Source organism: Hippocampus bargibanti, linkage group LG04 (assembly GCF_051943395.1).
Source record: "Hippocampus bargibanti isolate YZ-2025 linkage group LG04, ASM5194339v1, whole genome shotgun sequence".
NCBI classification, from domain to species: domain Eukaryota; kingdom Metazoa; phylum Chordata; class Actinopteri; order Syngnathiformes; family Syngnathidae; genus Hippocampus; species Hippocampus bargibanti.
Genome location: NC_142737.1, coordinates 25,037,529 through 25,062,332, shown reverse-complemented (window position 1 = coordinate 25,062,332; position 24,804 = coordinate 25,037,529). Strand labels below are relative to the sequence as shown.

General features: G+C 41.3%; 1 protein-coding gene across 2 annotated transcripts in view; it reads left to right on the top strand.

The window, feature by feature from the left end:
• The window catches only part of hk2 (hexokinase 2), a 52,179-nt gene that overhangs the window by 9,193 nt on the left and 18,182 nt on the right, over positions 1-24,804 (top strand). For both annotated transcript variants that reach the window (XM_088994840.1, XM_088994839.1), the window contains exons 3-7: positions 1,637-1,785; positions 5,647-5,766; positions 6,547-6,642; positions 7,106-7,205; positions 9,939-10,122. In XM_088994840.1, coding sequence (XP_088850966.1) covers positions 1,637-1,785; positions 5,647-5,766; positions 6,547-6,642; positions 7,106-7,205; positions 9,939-10,122 — 649 coding nt within the window. The remainder of the gene's footprint in view (positions 1-1,636; positions 1,786-5,646; positions 5,767-6,546; positions 6,643-7,105; positions 7,206-9,938; positions 10,123-24,804) is intronic.

Genomic DNA, 24,804 nt, shown 5'->3' with positions numbered 1-24,804 from the left:
GGCAACATACACTGTATGTACAAACAGCCATTCACAATAATTCCTATTTTATTTCGAAGTGGGTGCCAAAGTTTGGTCCTAGAGACATCCGATCCAGCTTGTATTAGATCTCTCCGTCTTCCAACACACATGATCTAAATGATCACGATCATAATCAGACTTGTCACTGCTTGCTAATGAGCTGATCTTCCGATATGTGTAATTTTTTTTCAGAATTAAACTTGGGCACCCCTGATTTAAAATCCTTAATTGAACTAAAAAGTGTTTTGAAGGGATTATAGGAGCCAGTGACCTGCGGTGAGGTTCATGGCTGGTGAGGCACTGAAGTCATCACGGTCAGATTTACAAACATATGAACTCCACAGAGTACCTTATTCACCATTTGATTGGCAACAGTTAACATGTTTTGTTTAAAATGTCATGTCAGCATTCTTTATATACTGTATACAAACTGTAGCATAAAAAAAGAATTAAAAAAAATATTATCGTGTTACCTTTACTTATAAATGAAGTCCAAGTCTCTGTCTCAATGGTGATCACTGCCAGTGAAGAAAGTCGTCCTTGATCAGTTCCCGTTCCGATTGTATACATGTTTTCAGTCTTTTGTGCTGAGAATGACCGCTCCACTGATGTTGTAGTAGCTGGAACATTGAGCACGAGCTGGAGGAACTTTGTCGCTTCAGGAATAGTTTCAATGAGCTCCTTCTTGGCCAAAAAGCTGAGAAGCTGTCAGGGAGATTTACATTCATCCCTCACCGTTTGTGAGCTTTACATAAAGTCCGGTGTTGGTCTTCCTTTAATTATTATCTCCTGCTTCGATTGAAAGTCCAGTTTAGAAAATTCTTTCAATTTAGATATATAATCCACCTTTCTGAAAATAAGGCCAAGCAACACGAAACAAATGACTGGATGTTGCACTTAACTTGCTAACTGTTTACTGTAGCTTGCTGTCACTAATTCTATTATTCTGCAGCCAAGGAGTCGCAAGAAGAATCTCTAATCAACAGCGCCCCCTGTCTTGAGGCAGGAGAACTGTGTGCATCACCGATGCACAGTTTTGATAAAAATAAAATAAACTAAACACTGTAGTACAATGTTTATAATGTACAGTGACTGTACATTATATACACCAGCTAAACTAGAAATTTCATTCATATACTAAAAGCTTTTCAACACTTGAATAGCGATATGCAGAGGGACAGAAATGCGGTCTCACTGCAGAGCAAGCGAGCATAGTGATTGCGCAATCCATGGTGAGGCTCAGCCGGCTGCTGCCTCACCACTCGTCTCCACTTAGTATTTGAACGGTAAATGTGAAAATTCAGCGATTTTGAAAAAACTCCAAAAATGGTGAAGTTAAATGGAAAAGAACGTGAAAGTACAAATCACTAAATAAATATAACTGTTTAATTTATTTTGTCCTTTGATATTTCCATGATGACAGGTGAGGCACAGCCTCACCTGCCTCCCCTGACTGCAAGCTCGTGGAATGAAAACGCTAGATAGAAAGGTCTGGCCTCAACCTCAGATTTGCGAGGCAGATAGGCTCAGCAGTTTTCCCACTGTGCTGCCCCATTTTGTACTGTATGTGAATAATGTAATTACGTTAATATCCTTTGTTTGCTTCTATGTTCAGAACAAGGAGAATTTCTGGCACTTGATCTAGGTGGCTCCACCTTTAGAGTGCTTCTGGTTACAGTTCTGGGAAATGGCGAGGAAAAAGTGGACATGGTAAATCAGATTTATGATATTCCGGATCATCTGAAGAGAGGCTGTGGATCTGAGGTTTGATACACTCCATAATACTTGTGAATAATGTCATACTTTTTCTCACAAATATTTGTCGAAATATTTTTCTCTTCATATTTTATAAAATGTCATTTCTCTGCTGCAAAAGTGCATTGCATGCCTCCGTGTCAAGTTGTTGCTCATCATGGTGTGCGTGTGTATGAGCATCAGCATGCGCGATAACTGGGCAATCGACGGAGGTTGGTTGATCGAAAAGTCAATCTTCGGTACAAAAAGTTCGGGCACCGCTGGTGTACCTGTAGAATAAATATTAAGTTTCAACATTTCTGTCAATTAAGATTTATTAGCTAATTTATTAATTAGCAGGTCTAGATGCCAAGTAGGTGTGTTGCAACAGGGAGACTTGGAAAACGTGCAAGACAGCATCCCTCCAGGACCTGAGTTTGACACCCTTGCAATAGAGCATTCATTTCCCTCCTGAACTGAAGAGAGAAAGTTGCAGAAACAAACAAGAATTGAAATAGGCTGCGTAAGGGCCCGTAAAATCATTTCAAATGAACAATGCTACAGTCTGGTGAAGTCAGTGGCTTGCAGGCTTGATGCATTTCAATCAAATAATCAATCAATCAAGCAAACTTTATTTAGAAATTACTTTTCATACAGAAAATGTAACGAACTACTGTCCAGTTTAAAATCAAAATCAAAATCACAACATAAACAAAGGACTGCCCTTCCCCCAACATACAAAGATACATATCCCCACAAGCATGCCTAAACCCGCTTGCACACACACGTTACCTTCCCTTATTTTTTTTTTTCATTTATGCCTGAAATTGGACATGGGAAAATTAATCATATATATATATATATATATATATATATATATATATATATATATATATATATATATATATATATATACAGTAAAGTCTCGTTATATCGATATTCAAGGGAGTCCGAAAAAATATCGATATAACCGGGACTATCGATATATCCGACCCTGTTTGCATGTAATTTTCTCCGTGCGCGCATAGAAATAGTATCGATATAACCGGGACTATCGATATATCCGATATCGATATAACGAGACTTTACTGTGTGTATATATATATATATATATATATATATATATATATATATATATATATATATATATATATATATATATATATATATATATATATATATATATATATACACACACTTTTCCTTTCGCCTTTTCCCCTCAGGGGTCGCCTCAGCGAATCAATGTCCTCCATCTATCCCGGTTTTGTGCATCCTCTTCCCTCACACCAGCTACCTTCATGTCCTCTTTGACCACATCCATAGACCTCCTCTTCAGTCTTCCTCTCGGTCTCCTGCCTGGCAGTTGGAGGCTCAGCATCCTTTTCCCGATATAGTCGCTCTCTCTCCTCAGGACATGTCCAAACCATCTCAGTCTGGCCTCTCTGACTTTCTCTCCAACGCCTCTAATATGAGTTGTCCCTTTAATGTACTCGTTCCTGATCCTATCCAACCTGGTCACTCCCAAAGAAAACCTCAACATCTTCAGCTCTGCTACCTCCAGCTCTGCTTCCTGTCTTTTCTTCAGTGGCACTGTCTCCAGTCCAAACATCATGGCAGTCCAAACATCATGGCTGGTCTGACCACAGTTTGATACACTTTTCCTTTCATCCTAGCTGAAACCCTTCTATCGTACAACACACCTGACATTTTTCTCCAGCCGCTCCAGCCTGCCTGGACACGCTTCTTCACCTCTTTTCCACACTCTCCATTGCTCTGGACAGTTGACCCCAAGTACGTAAAATCCTCCACCTTTTTTATCTCTTCTCCCTGTCGCATCACTCTTGCACTTGGATCCCTCTCAATCACACACATATATTCCGTCTTGCTGCGACTGATCTTCATTCCTCTCCTTTCCAGGGCATATCTCCACATCTCTGGTTTCTCCGCCAGCTAGCTGTTCCCTGTTCTCGCTACAGATCACAATGTCATCTGCAAACATCATGGTCCAAGGAGATTCTTGTCTAACATCGTCTGTCAGCCTGTCCATCACCATAGCAAAAAAGAAGGGGCGTGTGTGTGTGTGTGTGTGTGTGTGTGTGTGTGTGTGTGTGTGTGTGTGTGTGTGTGTGTGTCTATCTATACACATATACAGTAAAGTCTCGTTATATCGATATTCAAGGGAGTCCGAAAAAATATCAATATAACCGGGACTATCGATATATCCGACCCTGTTTGCATGTAATTTTCTCCGTGCGTGCATAGAAATAGTATCGATATCACCGGGACTATCGATATATCCGATATCGATATAACGAGACTTTACTGTGTGTGTGTGTGTGTGTGTGTGTGTGTGTGTGTGTGTGTGTGTGTGTGTGTGTGTGTGTGTGTGTGTGTGTGTGTATATATATATATATATATATATATATATATATATATATATATATATATATATATATATATATATATATATATATATAGTAAAGTCTCGTTATATCGATATCGGTTATATCGATAGTACCGCTTATTACGATATTATTTTCGTTTCCCTTGCACATTTCTAGTCTTTTTATGTATAATTAGTACCGTTTAGTACGATACCCGGTTGTTACGATAATCCGGTTATTACGGTGCTCCTTTTCATCCCCCGCCGGCTATTTTTGTTGTTTACATCGATATATCCGTCGCGCCATTGGTCAACTTGGTCACGTGTCTTGTTACGTGAGCCGCCATCCGTCGCGCCATTGGTCGACTTGGTCACATGAGCCGCCATCGGTCGCGCTATTGGTCGACTTGGCCGTGTGACTTTGTCACGTGACACGCCATCGGTCGCGCCATTGGTCAACTTGGTCACGTGTCTTGGTTACGTGTCACGCCATCAGTCGCGCCATTGGTCGACTTGGTCAGGTGACTTGGTTACGTGCCCAGCACTCGTGTAGCAGAGCCATTTTCATTTTCAGACGCTAGCTCGTGTGTAGCAGACGAGATTGAAGTGTTTGTGTTAAAAGGTAAAAATGGGAAGCAGAAGAAGATTGATGACTTTTTTAAATTGTATACATAATACAGTAAGATGTAAGCGTTGCAGTTTCCCTGTTGTGTTATGGACATGCCCACTGTACTGTATATGAATGCAATCGTTTTTTGCAACAATGTTTCTTGTTTTGTCTGCTGAAGCGCGATGATTTTGAAAATTATTAACATTCCATACTGTGTATTAAAGGACAGCCGATGTCACTTTTTATTCAAATGCAAATAAAAATGTCTTCAAGCCAAGACGTCTTGCATTGCTTGTGAATCCAAACAATGGCTTCACATTCGGATAATATGCTTTCTTGTTACACATCCAGTTATGAATATGTTTCAAATACACTGTAGTTCTGAAGATTAAAGCATACATGTTTACAATCATTCAAGAATTATATGTGCCATTTTGAGGCAACATTGGGGGAACAAAAAAAGGGAGCTAATGGCCAGCTCCGTTTCTTATATGGCGCTTGGCTGCCCTCTTTTGGCGGCTTTTGTTTAATGCAGTTCGGCGCAGGATCGGATATATCGATAGTCCCGGTTATATCGATATTTTCGGACTCCCTTGAGTATCGATATAACGAGACTTTACTGTATATATATATATATATATATATATATATATATATATATATATATATATATATATATATATATATATATATATATATATATATAATGTGTGTGTGTATATATGCAAATATTGCATTTTTATTTCTTTTTTAGTGTCTTTGTTTTGAAACCACAAATGAACACACATTACATTGATTCTTTTGCCGTATTATAAATAAGACTGTGACTTTGAGAGTGGAGCGAGGTTGAACATGAATTATTATACACCAATAGCTATTTCATTTTACTTTGTTTCAGTTATTTGACCATATAGCCGAATGCCTGGCTAATTTCCTTGAGAAGTTGAGAATAAAGGACAAAAGGCTTCCTCTGGGCTTTACATTTTCTTTTCCATGTCAACAGAGCAAGCTGGATGAGGTAAGAAATGTTTTCGGTTGAAATCCATTGCAACAAAAAAGGGGCTTGAGTCCAACTGTCATTGTGTTATGGACCAGTGAACCATCTTTTGAACACCACAGTGGCAATTCGATCCATGTCCCTGATCTTACATTTGCATGTAGTTTTTGTTGTGTGCAAAAATGATTTTATGTTCCTGAAAGGGCTGTTGCTAACAGCACTTAATAGAATTGATTATTCCATTGACTGCGATTGGCTGGTGACCAGTTCAGGGTGTAACTTGCCTTTCACCCAAACACATCTAGGGTAGGCTCCAGCCTACCGGAAACACTTGTTTGCACAAGCGTTCCAAAGGATGGACCGAGGGAGGAATGGGTTGATGGATGAATAAGTTACTCAGGTTATCCACCCCTCGGCCCATACATCCGCCAATTGACCTTTTTTCCTGTGGAAAAATGTCTGACCGTGGTAAGCATTGTATTGAAAAAAATAAACCCCCAGTTGATGTTAATTAACACTACTCATTTCAAAGTCATCATTTTCACATTCATTTTCAAATAAACCGGGGTCTGGTGTTGCATTCCCTTGCTGGCTTGAGTCCCCTCACAAGTGCCCTTTTTTGTTCTCCAAGTGGTCAACTTTGTTGTTTTAGCTGATTTTTTTAACCCTCATCTTACACCCCTCAGATAATGGTAGTTGTTATATTTGTGATTGTTATTTAGTTAAGTGTTTGTGAAACAGTGATGTACAGATTGAGAAAATGTCTCTGGTTTTGTGTCTTTTCATTTCACCCTTATTCAGAGTGTATTGATTTCTTGGACCAAAGCTTTCAGGGCAAGTGGAGTAGAAGGAAAAGATGTTGTCAACCTCCTGCAGAAATCTGTGAAGAAACGAGGAGTAAGTGCAGCAAAAACACCGCTCAGTCACAATTCATAACCTTCATGACAGTGAAAAGGCTCCACTTCTATAAGTACAGTAAAGTCTCGTTATATCGATATCGGATATATCGATAGTCCCGGTTATATCGATACTATTTCTATGCACGCACGGACAAAATTACATGCAAACAGGGTCGGATATATCGATAGTCCCGGTTATATCGATATTTTTTCAGACTCCCTTGAATATCGATATAACAAGACTTTACTGTATAATTAACACATTGGGGTGTAGTAGTAACAGGAGAAATATGCCTAAGCCACGAAAAGAATCTTTTACAATGTAAGTTAAATTAATTCAAAGTAAACATGGTGATTTGTGTCAAACATCCAATCCATGGGGACTGTGGTAATGTGTCAGTTATACATATTTCTGCTGTAATCAATGAATTTCTCCATTGTCGGCTCTCTTCTTATTGTAGGACATTAATGTTGACATAATGGCTGTCATTAACGATACAGTTGGAGCTATGATGACTTGTGGCTATGATGATCACAACTGTGAAATTGGTCTCATCGTAGGTGAGTTTTCAAAATCTCTACTCCTGTAAAAACAATTCATTGAAAAATTTAATATTGAGAGTTTTTTGTATTTTGTAATTGTGTGCGCTGAAGAACATAGTGCTCCTTTGCAAACTTTGAACAGTGTAGTATTGTTGAATAACATCCATTGTTTAAATGTTTTACTTAAATTCGTCAAAAGCTCTTATGTGCTAATGATTTCAATTTCAAAGTTATTTTGCTGACACTTTTCTTCTTGTTGTACTTTTTAAATGCAGTATTTACACATTTATACAGTACCAATAATAAGCTTGTAGTAAAAACTGTTGTGAACAATGCCACATCGCTGCTCCTACAAAAACCACACACTGTTATGTGGTATATCGCTAAAAGAAACACCGACGTCTGCCAATCTGATGACAGTGATGTCATGTCGCTCCTTGTCTAGCACTGAAGAACAACTTTGGAATAGGTTCTAGGGTATGTTCCATTGTTAGCGCCCAGCCTTAATAGTACACCTTAACTTAAATACGTCTGTGTAAGCTCTCAGTCGTACAGGAGTGGTCCATCGATGAGAAGGTTTCTTCAGCCGTCATCTGTACAAAAGTGAAGGTTTCGGACGTTTCGCCTCCTATCCAAGAGGCTTCGTCAGCGAACTAAAGTCTGACTGGTCGTATCGGCCCCATTTATACATCCCTAATGTCCAGACATGGTGGCGCCCGGACACAGCTGTGATAGGTCCCTACTCTCAGGTTGGGGGGGCAGAGGACCCCTCCCTGTGGCCCCACTGATTGTTCCTACATTCCTGACTAACGACTGGCCTATTACCCCCACTCCCACCGGTATCACCTCATCAGCATAACGACCCTCATCAGCATTACGAAAGTTGCCTAACCTGTTTTGCCTAAGCAGGCTATTGTATGAACGATCCAAATTGAACCTCACCCCACCAGACCGGTTTAATGAAGGATTTTGTTGTTTTATAAGAATCGCTTCTTTTACCCCCCTTTCAAACCATCTATGTTCTTTCGCTAAGATTTTACCCTCATTGTCATCAAATGAGTGGTTGCTAGTACAAGTCATCATAGGCCTCTTGTTTGGCCTTTGCCACCTTTACTTTAACCGTGCGCTGCATCTCCTTGTACTGCTGTCTACTCTCGTCCGTCCTCTCAGTGTCCCACTTCTTCTTTGCTAACCTCCTTCTCTGTATACACTCCTGCACCTCCCCATTCCACCACAAAGTCTCCTTATCTACCTTTCTTCCACTCGATATACCAAGTACTTTCCGACCCGTGTCTCTGATTATGTTTGCTGTAGTTTGCCAGTCATCTGGAAATACCTCTTGCCCACCCAGTGCTTGTCTTACCTCCTTCCTAAATGTCATGCAACACTTTTCCTTTTTCAACTTCCACCATTTTGTCTTCACTTCGGCCTTTGGTTTCTTCATCTTCCTCACTGCCAGCGTCATCCTACACACCACCAACCTCTGCTGTCTGGGTACACTCTCACCAACCACTACTTTGCAGTCACTGATTTCCTTTAGATGGCGTCGTTGACACAAAATGCAGTCTACCTGTGTACTTCAGCCTCCACTCTTATAGGTCACCATATGTTCCTGCCTCTTCTGAAAGAAAGTATTCAAAATAGCCATTTCCATTCTCTTAGCAAAGTCAACCACCATCTGTCCTTCAGCGTTCCTCATCTGGAGTCCAAACTTGCCCATCACCTCCTCATCATCTTTGTTTCCTGCGCCAACATGTCCATTGAAGTCTCCACCAATTACAACCCTCTCACTTTTCGGGATGTTCTGTATGACTTCATCAAAGTCCAACCAAAATGTCTCCTTCTCCACCAGCTCACATCCTACTTGTGGGGCATACCCACAAACAACATTGAACATCACGCCTTCAATTTCTACCTTCAGACTAATCATTCTATCTGATACTCTTTTTACTTCTAAGACATTCCTAACAAACTCCTCTTTTAAGATAACCCCAACTCAATTTCTCTTTTTGTCTTCACCATGATAGAACAACTTAAACCCTGACCCTAAGCTTCTAGCCTTGCTCCCTTTCCACCTGGTCTCCTGGATACACAGTATGTCTACCTTCCTTCTCTGCATCATGTCAACCAGCTCTCTACCTTTACCTGTCATTGTTCCTACTCTTAGTTCTATACTCTTGGCATTCCATTTCTCTCTTTTCCTCTGGGCACACATCCCTCCTCTCCTTCTTCGACCAACAGTAGTCAATTTTCCACTGGCACTCTGAAGGTCAACAGTACCAATGGCGGCCGTTGTTAACCCGGGCCTCGACCGATCCGGTATGGGATTCAGAGGTTTGATTCGCATATTTGTTTTGGCAATTTTTTTTACATCGGATGCCCTTCCTGACACAGCCCTCTATTTATCCGGGCTTGGGACCGGCACAATAAGACTCTGGCTTGTGCCCTCTTGTGACTACATATAATATATAATATAATATAATATAATATAATATAATATAATATAATAATAATACATGGTGGAATCAGGTTGTTTTGAGGTGGAACCATTAAAATGGAAAGAATTACCCTATCCTCAGTATTGTACTTTTTTGATGATATTCTTCATTTACTGATGTTAGTGACATTGGGGCTCTTTTAGATGTGATTTGTATTATAGACGTACTTTAACAAAGATGAAGACAATAGACATCAAAGACAAAAAGAATCAAAAGCTGCTTGTCATTTATTCCTCACATTTGATGTTTACAGGAACAGGGACGAATGCCTGTTACATGGAACAAATGAGGAACCTTGAGTTGCTGGATGGTGATGAAGGGCGGATGTGCGTCAATACAGAGTGGGGAGCTTTTGGAGATGATGGTGCCCTGGAGGACCTGCGCACAGATTTTGACAGGGAAATAGATGCTGCCTCTCTTAACCCTGGCAAGCAGCTGTGAGTAACAACGTTTCAAAGTTATGACTTGACTTGAAATATATATATATAAATATATATATATATATATATATATATATATATATATATATATATATATATATATATATATATATATATATATTCCGTTAGGGCGGCCCGGTAGTTGAGTGGTTAGCACAACGGCTTCACAGTGCAGAGGTCGCCGGTCCGGCCTCCCTGTGTGGAGTTTGCATGTTCTCCCCGGGCCCGCATGGGTTTTCTCCGGGTCCTCCGGTTTCCTCCCACACTCCAAAAACATGCATGGCAGGCAGAATGACAACTCCAAATTGTCCCTAGGTGTGAGTGTGAGAGTGACTGTTGTTCGTCTTTGTGTGCCCTACGATTGGCTGGCAACCAATTCAGGGTGTCCCCCACCTCGTGCCCGAAGACAGCTGAGATAGTCTCCAGCACCCCCCGCGACCCTAATGAGGAATAAGCGGTTCGGATAATGGATGGATGGATATTTTTCATTTGTTTTTCTTTGTTGAATATAACTGCTTTATATCTTGTCAAGACTGAGTAGTTGGAATTAGGCTTTTCTTGGTAAGACTGCAAGGACTCGTTTCTGTACAAAACTCGAATAACTGCTTAGATTCCTGTCAGAGATATGACAGACAGACACCGTGGACAGAGACTCAGAACCAGAAAGATTGTCCCCACTGCCGGCAGGAGACGCAGTCATCAGATGACATACGTCTGAATTCTGCGCCTCTCTGCCAAGCTATTTATTGAGAGTATATGTAAATTACAGTGATATATTAGTAAAACATTGTTTTCTTGATTATAATGCCACGCCTCTGGGCATTCTGAGCACCAACAGCTGCAAGCAGTAAAACATAGACATTTTAATTGGTTGTCTTTTCCATGAACTGATAAGTTTGTAATCTGGCACTTGTGCAGGATGTTTAAGCTGTAAATGACTTTGGTGAAAAAGGAGTATCTAAAGCCCTAAATTCTGTGCAAGGCCGGACCTTCTCGAATCTAGATGGAGACGACAGTTCACTTTACTGTAGTAAATATAATGGCATATATTTGTCTATACTATTGGGATATATGTATATAGGTAAAATACAAGACAGAAGACATTCCCCGCAATAGCCTAACAATCAATAGGAAGCATGTATGCATATATATACCCCCCAGTCCCACCTCTTAATCATATATTTCAAAGTTGCATTTTCATTAGTCTGATTATATGACTGGAGTGTCATTTTAAATTACTGTTCAACAAATTGCTCATTCATGACAGTTTCAAAATCACTGTGGGCATTTGGAAACAGTTCAACTTAATTTGAAGACACCAGATAATAACCAATATACAGTAAAGTCTCGTTATATCGATATCGGATATATCGATAGTCCCGGTTATATCGATACTATTTCTATGCACGCACGGAGAAAATTACATGCAAACAGGGTCGGATATATCGATAGTCCCGGTTATATCGATATTTTTTCGGACTCCCTTGAATATCGATATAACGAGACTTTACTGTACCTAAAAAACATATTTTTCTTTTTCATAAAAAAAAAAAATGGGAACATCTCTCATTTCACCCCTCCTCCCCTTTTTTTCTTGGGAAAGGAACAAGGATATTGGGATAAAATGTACGTCAGCATGCAATCCGATCTTAGCATGCAGGGAAAATCCAGATCGCTCCCTCCGTCCAAAAGCCTCAAGATACGAGTTCCACATCGCTTGACTCCACACCCCTATATAGGCTGCGTGACTGGTCCCTCTGGTCATCTGGTGGCCCCATCCGTCACCAGCCTCGATGCGTCTGGTACATCAGGGTCGTATGCTCCTGAAAATAATGGACGAGAACACAAAATGAGCGTATGTCTCCTCAATGAACCATTCTTTGAGGAGCGCCCGGATCCATGCATTTACATGGAGCGGGGAGCTCTCGGCCACGTTCCACCTCAAAAGGCGTGGAACCCCTGGCACAATTTACAGTGACCCTCAAATCTGAGTAGTGCAATTGGCGCAGCCTCAACCCATTTAAAATATCTCTCGAGGTCACCACCGTATAATTTCTATATTCTAGTCACTGTATTGTATTTCGATCTTACCGTGGTTTTCTGATGAACCCAATTTCCCCCGTCTGGAGTCTCCAACCGTTGATACAAACCTTCCGTCCCCAACTCAGGAATTCACCCAAATGGTCTGCAAGAAGGTGGTTAACGTGGAAAAAAACAAAAACAAAACAACAACAAAAAAACACATATACTATCTTTCCCCTTAAACATTAAAAATGTCCAACTACATCGCCTGAATCAGCATAGGAGTTCATCTCCCAATAACTGCTTTCTCCAGCAACTTCAAAAACCCTTATGTTTATGTTTATGTTTGTTAAAGTAATTATAAGTGCCTTGCATGCTGGGTCCGAGAGGACAGTAATTTCATCTGTGCTGTATGTCATGCATATTAGCATATTTGACAATAAAGCTGACTTTGACTTTGACTTTTACCATCTCTTTGGCTAACCCGTCTCCTCCTAATAATCTAATCAGGAAACAATTCATACACAACATCAACAACTGTTCATCCTACTTGAATATCATCGACAACTGCACCCAATCCCCCCTCTAACTGTTGCAACTTTAGAGTTCAAATTGATAAGCACCTCTCTTTCTACCATTCCACCCAACACCCAAATTACCAAAACCGCATTCTTCTACCTTAAAAAAAAGTTTCTCGTCTCCGCTCCGTTTCCGCACACTGCTGCACACACACCCATAAATACCCCCACAATCAAGGCCTCATCTGATCTTTCCTGACCCCCACCAAAACACTCCGTCTGCAGCCCCCAATCCTCCAACACAAATCTCCTTGACATCCCCGCAGCCAGACTCAGAACTGGGGGGCATCCGGCCTTCAGATAGCCGCCCCACTCATTGGGACGCAACCTCAAAAACTAAATTGTTCCACAATGCTTTTTTTCCCCCAATGTTTTAGTCTTGTTACTCATGCTTCCTTCTAGATCAGACATGGGCAAACTACGGCCCGCGGGCCGCATACGGCCCGTTAGGCTTTTTAATCCGGCCCGCCGAACTTGCCCAAATTATAGTAAAAACAGTGTCTGAAACTGATGACAAAAAGTTAGCGGACAACAGGGCAGATAACTCTGAAAAGCTGCCTGCCCCATTTTTCACAACTTGAAACACAATGAGACAACTAATCACATTTAAAAACATTATCACGAAGTATATATTTTTTTTTAAATCAAGAATCTACCTACTACAAATGTTACCTTGCTTAATTTACGGTAAATGTGCATGGCTGTAGATTTTGCTGCAGTAGTCGATTGTCATTGTGGTGCACAATGCAACGTTTGCATTGCTTCCTACGAGCCACGAAGCCCCTTTCATAGGTCTCACCGACACTTTACAGTCACGGTTTAATGTAAATTTACGTTTTGTAGCGTCACATATGTTGTGAGCTTCTTTTGAATCTTTCTTCTGGGCTGAGGTTCTGTGCATCTATTTTGGAAAATGACATGCAAATGCATGACTTTATAACGCTTGCGAAAGTCCGGAAGAAAGAAGCAGGCTTCTGATTGGCTGCCGTGCCGAGTATGCAAATTTCAACTGCAAGTAGCCTATGTCTGTGTGCTTGGCGACCGTACACGTGTACTGTTTGCGCGTGACGGCGAGGGCGTCCGTGGAGAGTTTGTAGAGCGCGCGGTCAGGACAATCCATCCACGATTTGGCGGAATTTAACACAAGTAGGTATTATTGAGCTTGAATATTTCGTTGTGTAATAATATGTTTTGAATGTTGAAAGTGATTCCATTTTTCAATAAATGTTGATTTCTTTAACTTTGCCCCTTCAATGAAAACGTATTAAAAACAGACGCAATCTTGATAAATCACAGTGCATATGTTATTTTAATCTATTTCCATTTCCTCCTCCAAGTATCTGCGAAATAGTATGTAAACGCCATATTCCTTAAGACAAATTTATTAACTGATCAGGGATATTTTTCACATTTGAAATACAGTTAATAAATTGGGTTGTAGTGTTCTTACTGCACAGTATGAGGTTTCTACACACTGCATTTAAAGGACAACCGGCACCATTTTTTTTTGTTTCCCACTGACATCAGAAAAACGTTTTATAGCATCTAAAATACCCAAATCAGGCAGGCTGATATTTTTAGTTAAATGAAAAACACCAATAAAAATGACTTCAAAATGAATCCGGAAATGGCCAGTTTCAGAAGGTCCCACCCCCTTGTTCGTGACGTCACGCCAAGACGTCTTGCCTTGCTCGAGAATCAAAACAATGGCTTCAGATTCGGAGAAGATGCTTTCTTGTTACTCATCCAGTTATGAATATGATTCAAATAGTTCTGAAAAGGAAAGCATAAATGTTTGCAATTGATTAAAGGTGTCCTCCAATATCAATTCGAGCCGTCAATGACAGCACTGTAACACCCAGAAAATGCAGAAGATTGCACCCAAGCTCCGTTGGAAATGGGCTGATTTGTCAGCTAGGAATTTTTGTCAGCGAATATCAAATAGTTGTCTTGGTGCAACACACAACGATTCACCATCGCGTTATTTATGTGTTTTCCTTCTAATTTCGCCATCAACACGGATCAACACGAAGTTTTCAGACTAAACAAAGTACCGCAAAATGCATTGTGTGTCGCTTTCTCGGTCAGGGGCGGTCCAAACGTGACGTCACATGGGGATCGTCATCAACTCGAAAACAAGACTTCATGAATATTCAGCGCAAGTCTTAAAACGTAAACTATAGCTATATGCTGTGGAATCTTTGTAAAATACGCTCAGTCGAAGTCATTTGAAGTGATTTTACAAATTATGGCCATAACTTGTCCGGAGGCGTCGGTTGTCCTTTAATGCTTTAGGTTTAGTATTTCCGGCCCAAACACCAAATGCTCCTGGACGGCCCCTCTGTCAAATTTTAGAACCCAATGCGGCCCGCGAGTCAAAAAGTTTGCCCACCCCTGTTCTAGAGCTATTTTGGTGTCAATTATGTATGCTTGTCTTCAGGCGTACATTTAATTTAACATTTTAAGCTCTTATGAAGCATCTATGAGTGCAATAAAAAGTGCTTTCAAATTAAATTTATTAATATTATGATCATTAATCTACGAGTCTCTTGGTGTGGCATATAAACCATGTTTTCTTTTTTTTTTTCCTATTTCCTGTTCACATTGCTGAAATTGTAAAATTTTTCGAACAAAGTAGCCCCTGTGACAATCAGGATAATTCTAACAAAAACAATGTGGCCGTTTTTTCTCTTTTTGAAACCATTTGCCGAATGCTGCCACACATCTCACGCATGCTGGATATATTTGTTCGATTGGGTTCAATTGCAAGCTGGTGTCAGTCAAAATGTTGTCGATCTCTCCCCCCACCCCTTTCTGAAAAAGAGCAGAAATTGAGGCATTTTAACAAAACAACCAAATAGAGCACCTCCAATTAGTCAGTTTGCACGGTGGTATCGTGTAAACCCCCAAAACCATAAAAATTGGAATTTTTCTTTCCATTTGGGATCGTAAAATAAAGAAAGGTCAAATTGGCCACAGAGTGGCTTCCAAGCAAAAAATCTCCTATGATGCAGCGAGAAAAATCCCATATTCACACCAAGATAAGTTAATGGGAAATGTCCATACATGTATAAACGTATGTCTGAAATTGTCAGTCAAAATTTCACTTCTGAAAAAACGGATTCAAAACTAACAATTTTTCCAAAATATTTGCGAAAAACAACTTTTCATACTATTGAGACACAGCTCACGAGGCATTTCTAACAATTAACATTTTTTTTTAATATTGTCCACTGCCAATTTCAGTGCGAGAAAAATGTGTGTGGTCCAGTTCCACAATACCAATCAATGAGCTTCCTGACAGCTCCACGCGGCTGCCACATCCTCCACGCACCTATGGAAATTAGAATAGGGATCAATCTCGTTTTCGAATGTGTCAAAGGCATTGTGAAGTGGGGGTGATTATCATGAGGTCGGTCGGGTCATGTGGAGGAAATCAAGGGATCAAAGCCAGTACTGTTGCGGGAGTTCAGTGGTTGCAGTGGAGTTGCATTGTGAGAGATTGTTCATTCAGAGTCCATTTCTGCAGCAAATCATGCTTCAGTTTTCTCAGGTTCAGTTCTGTGATGCCAGCAGCAAGCATTTTCAGTTGAGTTTCTATCCCAGGGAGCAGGTGGGATGCCTCTTGGCTTTGTGGCTTGATCGCTGAACGGGTGGCAGCAAATGTGTTTCAGATTTCTCAAATTCATTTCTGTGAGGCCAGCAGCAAGCATTTGCAGTTGAGTTTCTATCCCAGGGAGCAGGTGGGATGTCTTGCCTTTGCGGCTTGACAGTGCTGTGGACATCATGGAGCTTGTCTGAACGGGTGGATGCAAGTGGCTGTGCATTCAGAGTCCATTTCTTTCACGTCACCACAATTTGAACAGCCAGCTTGATTCCAGAGATTTCCTCGCACACGCCCTCAGGCACTCATCCTACCGCCACACAGCCATGCCGCCTTGGTCAAGCCTTTGCGGCCAGCCGGCCATAATTTCGAAGTGGAGTTAGAGGGATGGGCCAGCCGTGCTGGAACCTGGACACATTAATTTACATTCGTTCAGATTTTTTTTTTGTTTGTTTGTTTTTCTTAATTAGAGGAGCAAATTCCCTGAATGTGTGCGACGCAACCAAAGACGTTCCTATCTTGTCTTCTCAAAAATGTGACAAGTCGATTTGTAGCTTGGACATTCCCACAGTCACCTTTTCGGCCTTGATACGGGATCGCTGCACATAAAGTAAAATACAAAAATGAATTTGTCAGCTAGCGCCATCTGAGGTGGAGGAGAGATAGAATTGAGTTGGCATTTTTCATACATCACTTTGCACTTTACAGATCAAGTATGGTGGCCACACATTAACAATTTCCGTAATTTCAAGAATTGAATCAAGTTTATAAAGGCTGAATCTGATCCCACAGTCGCATAACAGTTACCAGTTTGAAAATATAATTGGTATCATTATTAATTCTTCCTTACTTTTTTCTTTCTTTTTATCAATCGCCGAGCCAGTTCTATCTGTTTCAGTACGAAGGATCATGCTTTTATCACGTTTATGTTGTATTAATTTACCCAAATTAATCAAGCTTTAATTGTTTCATTCATCAATGTCCTAGCTCAGTCAGTTACAGTAAAGTCTCGTTATATCGATATTCAAGGGAGTCCGAAAAAATATCGATATAACCGGGACTATCGATATATCCGACCCTGTTTGCATGTAATTTTCTCCGTGCGTGCATAGAAATAGTATCGATATAACCGGGACTATCGATATATCCGATATCGATATAACGAGACTTTACTGTAGTTTCAAACTAACATACTGCATGGGAATGCACACTGTTTGTTTCACTTTCATCCCACAATGAATGGTGAGTCTTCTACTCTCAACAGCTGCATTGTAAATTTTGAACAGAGTGACAGGCCGCCCTGATCAGGAACCCACTCACAGAGAAAACCAAATCTTGCTCTTTTGCCATAAAAGACAACTTCCTGATTTAATGTGAAGGAAATAACTACAGCATCTTAGTTTTCTCATCTGAATACTTGTATGTTTAATATCTGTTGAACATATCTTGTCACCTCTTAAAACATTTTGATCTTCTTTTTCAATTTGTGCCCTTTCAATTTGGTCATTTTTTTTGGTGAACAGCTTGTCGCGCTTGAATGTTTGTCATCCTCCCCTTCTTGTGATTTATGACTGCATGAGGATTCCCTCACACATTTATTAGTCTTTTGTTAACAAACGCTGTGTAAATTATTCTTTTCTTAATTCAATCAATATCCTCAAACATCACAACAGTGTTAACAATTGTGCTAAACCTTATATCACATGTTTGGTGAACTCAGGTATTCCTGCCTACAGATTTAACCCATCAGATCCTTATTCCTAATCTAATTCCGTTCAGTCTAGATGTACGCACATATTATATAGTTGACACAGCTCACCTTTTTCCAGAACCATCGGTACTCACCACTCGAGAACAAATGCTATCTCACAACTGCCTCAAAAAAACGTATGCGCAAAAAAGGTCAACACCGTTTCTCTCTATCCCCTGTGATTGAAAGGGAAAAAAAATGCAACAAGTTAATTCAAACCTCAAAACATCATTGTTTTTACACTTTCACTTTACCAAAGCATCCCGTCCTCACTTCTCTTCCCACTGATTGTACTACTTGCAATGATGAATTATAGACCTTGTCTTTTTTGATATCTTAGCTGCCCTAGCGAGGCAGTCAAAAATCAACAGTACACAAAAACATTCCAGATGAAAAGAGGAAAACACAAATAACATACCTTCCCGCATACCCAAAAATAATTTCTAATTATTCATCGAATTGTTTACTTCATTTTAAAGCATATTTTCTCAAACCATCATAATCCTTCTCCATGTATCAATATCAATCACAGTTCCACACAACACGCATTCCAATAGAATGCCATCCATCACTAATATGATTTGTGTTTCTCTATTTCCTGATATAAAATGTAAAATTCTACCTCACGTTACCCTCTGAAGTCTGAAACCTTTGGGAAATACTTTGGGACTTTTTTGGACCCAACTCCCATTTCTCTCTGTGAGAAAATGCGGTCCGTGTCCGTTTCAAAATAATTTTGGATGGTTTTCTTGCCTTCGGGCACTTCTCTTTGCTTACAACCATACGGCCATAATATGCTAAATTTTCCTTTTGCCCAATCGTTATATTTTAATAACGTTTTAGTTCCGCCAACATCTCTTTCAGAGTAAAGTTACTCTCTTTTTATAGGCACAATTATATCGCATTATCGATTTGGTGTTTGCCATCGACGAGCATTAATTCATCAACCTTATTTCGGCACCTCAGAGCGAAGGCAGTTTGATTTCGAATGTCCGAGTAGGACTGACCACATTCCAACACTTCGTCCGTCCAAAGCAGAAACAAGTGTGTTCTCAACTTTTTATACATTCGGGGCACCCCTAAATACTGCCTGAGATCTGCGGGCCGAAACATGCATCGGGCGACCTTTCCCCCCCTTTTTTCTTTTCTGGTCTTCCATCCCTTTTTTTTCGGTCTCGTAAATATTTACTTGAACAAACAGTGTCGATCCATCAACGCCTATATCAACCAATCTTTTTTTTTCCAACAAATTCTTCTTCATCGAGGCAGACTGGCAACTGATATGATTTAACTCGTTGCCAAAAACGGGAAGACTTTCGCATAGCCATGTTAGTGCCTCGACTTCACTGTAATTTACATGAAATCGCAATCTCGTTCCGGCGTGTTTTTCCAAATTAAATTTTCATTAATACTATCGAAGCAGAGCGAATTATTAGCGTTTAATTTTCGTGACGTCCCCCTTTTCTCTCTCTTTTTTTATTGCTTCTATGAATTTGGTCCAGTTCTTCACCGCATAGGGCGGACTCTAAAATATCTATACTCACTCTATAACTGGGTTCGTTCAGTAGGACAGCAATTCAAATTTACATTTGTGGTTTCTCCTTCTTCAACCCCCGATCGGGTGAGGAGAACTTGCATATTGCATCCCAAAAAGTCTGCTGTTTGAATCCCACTGTATATTATATGAATTACGACACGTTATCACAATTCCAATTACACTCAGTTGCGCTGACGGCGGAAACGGCCCGCGCGCGACAGACACAGTCAAGCTCACAGTCAAGCTTTACTCACAGACCCGCATGCTCACACAGGCACAGACACACGGGATGATCAGACCTTGTGTACCCAAAAACTAAGCTCAGTTCAGCACTCTCACTACCACATAAACTAGCTTAATTTTTTCCGAGGCTTTTCATTCTTCCAGACCTTCAAAAGGCTGTACTATCCAATCTTCCAAGACCCAAACAAATAGGCTTGTACTATCCAGAATCTTCCAAGACCCAAACAAATAGGCTTGTACTATCCAAAATCTTCCAAGACCCAAACAAATAGGCTTGTACTATCCAAAATCTTCCAAGACCCAAACAAATAGGCTTGTCTTCTTATTTTCCTTTCGGCTTTTCCCCTCAGGGGTCGCCACAGCGAATCAATGTCCTCCATCTATCCCGGTTTTGTGCATCCTGTTCCCTCACACCAGCTACCTTGATGTCCTCCTTGACCACATCCATAAACCTCCTCTTGGGTCTTCCTCTCGGTCTCCTGCCTGGCAGTTCAAGGCTCAGCATCCTTTTCCCGATATAGTCGCTCTCTCTCCTCAGGACATGTCCAAACCATCTCAGTCTGGCCTCTCTGACTTTCTCTCCAACGCCTCTAATATGAGTTCTCCCTCTAATGTACTCATTCCTGATCCTATCCAACCTGGTCACTCCCAAAGAAAACCTCAACATCTTCAGCTCTGCTACCTCCAGATCTGCTTCCTGTCTTTTCTTCAGTGGCACTGTCTCCAGTCCAAACATCATGGCTGGTCTGACCACAGTTTGATACACTTTTCCTTTCATCCTAGCTGAAACCCTTCTATCGCACAACACACCTGACATTTTTCTCCAGCCGCTCCAGCCTGCCTGGACACGCTTCTTCACCTCTTTTCCACACTCTCCATTGCTCTGGACAGTTGACCCCAAGTACTTAAAATCCTCCACCTTCTTTATCTCTTCCCCCTGTCGCATCACTCTTGCACTTGGATCCCTCTCATTCACACACATATATTCCGACTGATCTTCATTCCTCTCCTTTCCAGGGCATATCTCCACATCTCCAGTTTCTCCGCCACCTGTTCCCTGTTCTCGCTAAAGATCACAATGTCATCTGCAAACATCATGGTCCAAGGAGATTCTTGTCTAACATCGTCTGTCAGCCTGTCCATCACCATAGCAAACAAGAAGGGGCTCAGAGCTGAACCCTGGTGGAGTCCCACCTCCACCTTGAATTCTTCAGTCATACCGACAGCGCACCTCACAACTGTCTTACAGTCATGATACATGTCTTGCACCGCTCTGACATACTTTTCCGTCACTCCAGACTTACTCATGCAATGCCACAGCTCTTCTCTGGGCACCCTGTGATACGCTTTCTCCAGATCTACAAAGACACAATGCAATTCCTTCTGACCTTCTCTGTACTTCTCTATCAGCATTCTTAAAGCAAACACTGCATCTGTCGTACTCTTTTTTTTGGCATGAAGCCATACTGCTGCTCACAAATGTTCACTTCTGGTCTTAGTCTTGCTTCAACTACTCTTTCCCAGAGTTTCATTGTATGGCTCATCAACTTTATTCCTCTGTAGTTAGTACAACTCTGCACATCTCCTTTGTTCTTAAAAATGGGCACGAGTACACTTTGTCTCCATTCTTCAGGCATCTGTTCACCATCTAAGATCTTGTTGAATAACCCGGTCAGGAACACCACCGCCACCTCTCCAAGCCACTTCCATACCTCGATTGATAAATCATCAGGCCCGAGTGCCTTTCCCCCCTTCATCCTCTTCAGCGCCCTCCTCACTTCATCCTTGCTAATGCTTGCTACGTCTTGGTCCACAACAGTCACGTCTTTTACTCTTTGTTCCTTCTCATTTTCCTCATTCATCAATTCTTCAAAGTACTCTTTCCATCTTGCCATCACACTACTGGCACCTGTTAATACATTGCCATCTCTATCCTTAATCACCCGAACCTGCTGCAGGTCCTTACCGTCTTTGTCTCTCTGTCTCGCCAGTCTGTAAAGATCAGTCTCACCTTCCTTGCTGTCCAGCCGAGCATACAAGTCATCATAGGCCTCTTGTTTGGCCTTTGCCACCTTTACTTTAACCGTGCGCTGCATCTCCTTGTACTGCTGTCTACTCTCGTCCGTCCTCTCAGTGTCCCACTTCTTCTTTGCTAACCTATTTCTCTGTATACACTCCTGCACCTCCCCATTCCACCACCAAGTTTCCTTATCTACCTTACTTCCACTTGATACACCAAGTACTTTCCGACCTGTGTCTCTGATTATGTTCGCTGTAGTTTGCCAGTCATCTGGAAGGACCTCTTGCCCACCAAGTGCTTGTCTTACCTCCTTCCTAAATGTCATACAACACTCTTCCTTTTTCAACTTCCACCATTTTGTCCTCACTTCAGCCTTTGGTTTCTTCATCTTCCTCACTGCCAGCGTCATCCTACACACCACCAACCTATGCTGTCTGGCTCCACTCTCACCAACCACTACTTTGCAGTCACTGATTTCCTTTAGATGGCGCCGTTGACACAAAATGTAGTCTACCTGTGTACTTCTGCCTCCACTCTTATAGGTCACCCTATGTTCCTGTCTCTTCTGAAAGAAAGTATTCACAATAGCCATTTGCATTCTCTTAGCAAAGTCAACCACCATCTGTCCTTCTGCGTTCCTCATCTGGAGTCCAAACCTGCCCATCACCTCCTCATCATCTTTGTTTCCTGCGCCAACATTTCTATTGAAGTCTCCACCAAATACAACCCTCTCACTTCTTGGGATGTTCTGTATGACTTCATCAAAGTCCAACCAAAATTTCTCCTTCTCCGCCAGCTCACATCCTACTTGTGGGGCATACCCACAAACAACATTGAACATCACGCCTTCAATTTCTAGCTTCAGACTCATCATTCTATCTGATACTCACTTTACATCTAAGACATTCCTAACAAACTCCTCTTTTAAGATAACCCCAACTCCATTTCTCTTTCTGTCTTCACCATGATAGAACAACTTAAACCCTGACCCTAAGCTTCTAGCCTTGCTCCCTTTCCACCTGGTTCCTGGACACACAGTATGTCTACCTTCCTTCTCTGCATCATGTCAACCAGCTCTCTACCTTTACCTGTCATTGTTCCTACATTCAAAGTTCCTACTCTTAGTTCTATACTCTTGGCGTTCCATCTCTCTCTTTTCCTCCGGGCACACCTCCCTCCTCTCCTTCTTCGACCAACAGTAGTCCATTTTCCACTGGCACCCTGAAGGTCAACAGTACCAATGGCGGCCGTTGTTAACCTGGGCCTCGACCGATCCGGTATGGGATACATAGGTTTGATTCGCATATTGGTTTTGGCATTTTTTTACGTCGGATGCCCTTCATGACACAACCCTCTGTATTTATCCGGGCTTGGGACCGGCACAATAAGACACTGGCTTGTGTCCCCTTGTGGCTACATTAACAAATAGGCTTGTACTATCCAAAATCTTCCAAGACCTAAACAAATAGGCTTGTACTATCCAAAATCTTCCAAGACCTAAACAAATAGGCTTGTACTATCCAAAATCTTCCAAAACCCAAACAAATAGGCTTGTACTATCGTTTATCAGACTGACCTCAATTTTTGGAGACGATCCTTACGGTACCGAGCCCGCCCAGGTTCGTTGGGATGGCGTTTGCGTCTCACCCGGCGAGCAGGCCTGGCTGCTGCCCCCAAGAAAAGGAGGTCTTCTCGAAATCTTGATGGCTTTGCCGGTGCACCGGTTCTTAACAGTCGCCATAGACCGCTCACCGCAGGAGACGCGTTGCCATCCCGGACGAGCCCCCAAAATGTCAGAGATATGACAGTTTGTAATCTGGCGCTTGTGCAGGATGTTTAAGCCGTAAATAACGTTGGTGAAAAAGGAGTATCTAAAGCCCTAAATTCTGTGCAAGGCCGGACCTTCCAGAATCGAGATGGAGACGACAGTTCACCTTGCCGTGTCTGTTTCACTCAGATTTACTGTGGCCATCTGCGCTTTGACTGTGGGCCCATTGTTTAGTTGGTCAGCAAAGCACGGCACTTTTAAACATGATAACTTATTATTCTCCATCAATTCCTGAAAAGGAAAATAAATAGATGGATAGACAGACAGATAAAAAAATCAGTGTGGGTTGGTTTAGCTCCATTTAAAGGACAATCGACACCATTTTTTTGTTTCCTAACTGACATCAGAAAAACTCTTTATAGCATCTAAAATACCCAAAACACGCAGGCTGATATTTTTAGTCAAATGCAAAACACCAATAAAAATGACTTAAAGTGTCCAAAATCTGCAAAAAAATTGAGCTGCGAATTGGGCATTTTCAGAAATTCCCGCCCCCAGTTCGTGACGTCACGCCAAGACGTCTTGCCTTGCTCGAGAATCAAAACAATGGCTTCAGATTCTGAGAATATGCTTTCTTGTTACGCATCCAGTTATGAATATGATACAAATAGTTCTGAAGAGGAAAGTATAAATGTTTGCAATCGATTAAAGAAGGTCTTCCGGGTCATTTTGAGGGACTGATGTGTGGCGTCACAGAAAATGCAGAAGATGGCGCCAGAGCTCCGTTGGAAATTGGTTGATTTTTCAGCTAGGGATTTTTGTCAGCAAATATCTAATAGTTGTCTCGGTGTAACATAAAACGATTCACCATTGCGTTATTTATGTGTTTTCCTTCTAATATCGCCATCAACACGAAGTTTTCAGACCAAACTAAGTACCGCAAAATGCATTGAGGTGATGCAAGATATGTCCTTTCTCGGTCAGGGGCGTTCCTTCAGTGACATGATGTGAGGACTCGTCACTAACTCAAAAACAAGACTTCCGGAATATTCAGGGCGAGTCTTAAAACGTAAAATATAGCTGTATACGGTGGAATCTTTGTAAAATACGTAGTATTTTTTTAATAAATAGTAGAAGTCATTTGAAGCGATTTTACA